We start from the raw sequence: 1967 nt of genomic DNA on the forward strand, positions 1-1967 counted from the left end.
AGGTGCTGAAATAAAATTATTTATAAGGACATAATGAGAAAGTTAGAAAAACTCACCTCCAGAGCCACAGAAAGGGGGTCGGCCTTGGAGCGACGGTCTCCCATGTAGGTCTGGATGAGTTTGAAGATCTCGACTGCCTCCTTTTTCACGCTGCGGTCTGAAGTCACAATCATGGGCTTCTTGATAGGCTCACTGCTCCAGGCCAACATGTTGGCAATAGAGACCTTTCTTCTAAAAAGACCCTGAGGAAAGAAATCAGGGATTGAGAGAAATATAAAGTTGTTTAAGTGACACAGAAACAGATGCTAAGAGAGCAACTGACATTTAATTAACCTTGTCTCAGCAGAGAATTATGGCTGCCATTCCCTGAGCATCTTCCTGAAGTCTCTTCTTGTTAAAAGGATTTCTTCTGCACTACTGTCACCAAATACTTGTTAATGGGGATCATCTTAAATTCATTAAGGTCTTTTTTTTTACAGTATATAGCCATTGAAGAACCCGTTGCTATGAACTGACATTGTATAAATTGAATTTTTATTTAATTTAATTATAGTTGTACATTTTCCCTTTTTTGTTGAAAATATTACATATTCATAGCCCTAAAAGGCTTTGAGATATTTTTTAAGTTAAGTGAAAGGTAAAGATTATCAGTTTGGATATGATATGAGGTCATCACTCTTTCACTAAATTTTAGCAACAGCTGCACCAAGTGTATAAACTACTGACAGTGCAAAGCTGAATATGCCTCTACTGAATATAGCAAGAAAGGTTGACCTTGGAGAAATTAGCATGTACTTTACATGACTACAGGCGTTTCATCAAGATATTGCTACCATTCATAAACACATTAAATCCATCTGGGTTAGACCTTCTAATTAACAACCTGGAAGCAAGCTTTAACCATGTGGGGAACAGATGGTTAAAACAGAAACAGATTGAAATCAAAATGACCGTTTCTGGAGAAACTGCAGGGGGATTGTTGTTACTGTCTGTTTCATTGTCCACTGTAGCAACTTACAGATTGCATTCATTATTAGGTATAAGAATTTAGCAAAAGCGGGGCTCAGGAAGGAACCGGCAGAAACACCAGAGGGTCCCAGCCCCTGGTAGTCTTGAGTTGTCACTCAAGACTGTAAGACCAGACTGACCAACCAGTGCACCGCCCAAAAACATATAACTCAGTGGCTTACACATGGATGCTGGAATGCCTTCGACATCAACATGACCTCAAGAGCCTTCATCAGGAATTTGATGGGGATGTGGCAAAAAACACTTGAGGTCAAATTCAACCCAAATACACAAGTCACCATCAAATGCAGGATATACTGAGGATCTGCCCTGTACCCACTGCTGTTCTGCATAGGCCTGAACCCCTTCAGTGAGACGATTAACAAGACTGGCTTCTAATACCAACAACATCAAGCTATATGCCAGGAGTTATTGAGACATCGATTCACTGACCCACACCACTGGGATCTGCAGCAGTGACATTGGAATGTCATTCAGACCGGAGAAGTGCAGTTGATAGTAACAAAGTGGGATAACAAGCTGGTCAAAGGAGGAGACACAAGCTGCTGACATCAAGACAACAAAGGTCCTTTGCTGTTCCTAGGACTGCGCTCTTCTGGACAAGGATCTCCGATGTTGTTCCTGGGATCTGCTGGAGCCACTCACCTAGCTTGGGAGTCACCGCACCTAGCGCTCCAATTACCACTTGTAGGTACAGGTACCACTGTTACCTCCACCCTCCACATCTTCTCCAGTTCTTCTCTGAGCCCTTGGTACATCTCAAGCTTTTTGCGTTCTTTCTTCCTGATGTTGCGGTCATTCAGTATCGCTACATCGATCACTACGGTCGTCTTCTTCTGCTTGTTAATCCACCACTATGTCTGGCTGGTGAGCCACCACCATTTTGTCTGTATCTGGAAGTCCCACAGGATCTTAGCTCGGTCATTCTCCACCACCTC

The 1967-nt window shown here is 42.6% G+C and overlaps 1 protein-coding gene across 1 annotated transcript in view; it reads right to left on the minus strand.

Moving 5' to 3' along the window:
• Nucleotides 1-1967, minus strand: part of arhgap39 (Rho GTPase activating protein 39) — a 54013-nt gene that overhangs the window by 14616 nt on the left and 37430 nt on the right. The window contains exon 5 of the mRNA XM_005734231.1: nt 57-242. Within this exon, the coding sequence (XP_005734288.1) occupies nt 57-242 (186 nt within the window). The remainder of the gene's footprint in view (nt 1-56; nt 243-1967) is intronic.

The sequence above is a fragment of the Pundamilia nyererei genome, unplaced genomic scaffold (assembly GCF_000239375.1).
Source record: "Pundamilia nyererei isolate P.nyererei 1_Seehausen unplaced genomic scaffold, PunNye1.0 scaffold00057, whole genome shotgun sequence".
NCBI classification, from domain to species: domain Eukaryota; kingdom Metazoa; phylum Chordata; class Actinopteri; order Cichliformes; family Cichlidae; genus Pundamilia; species Pundamilia nyererei.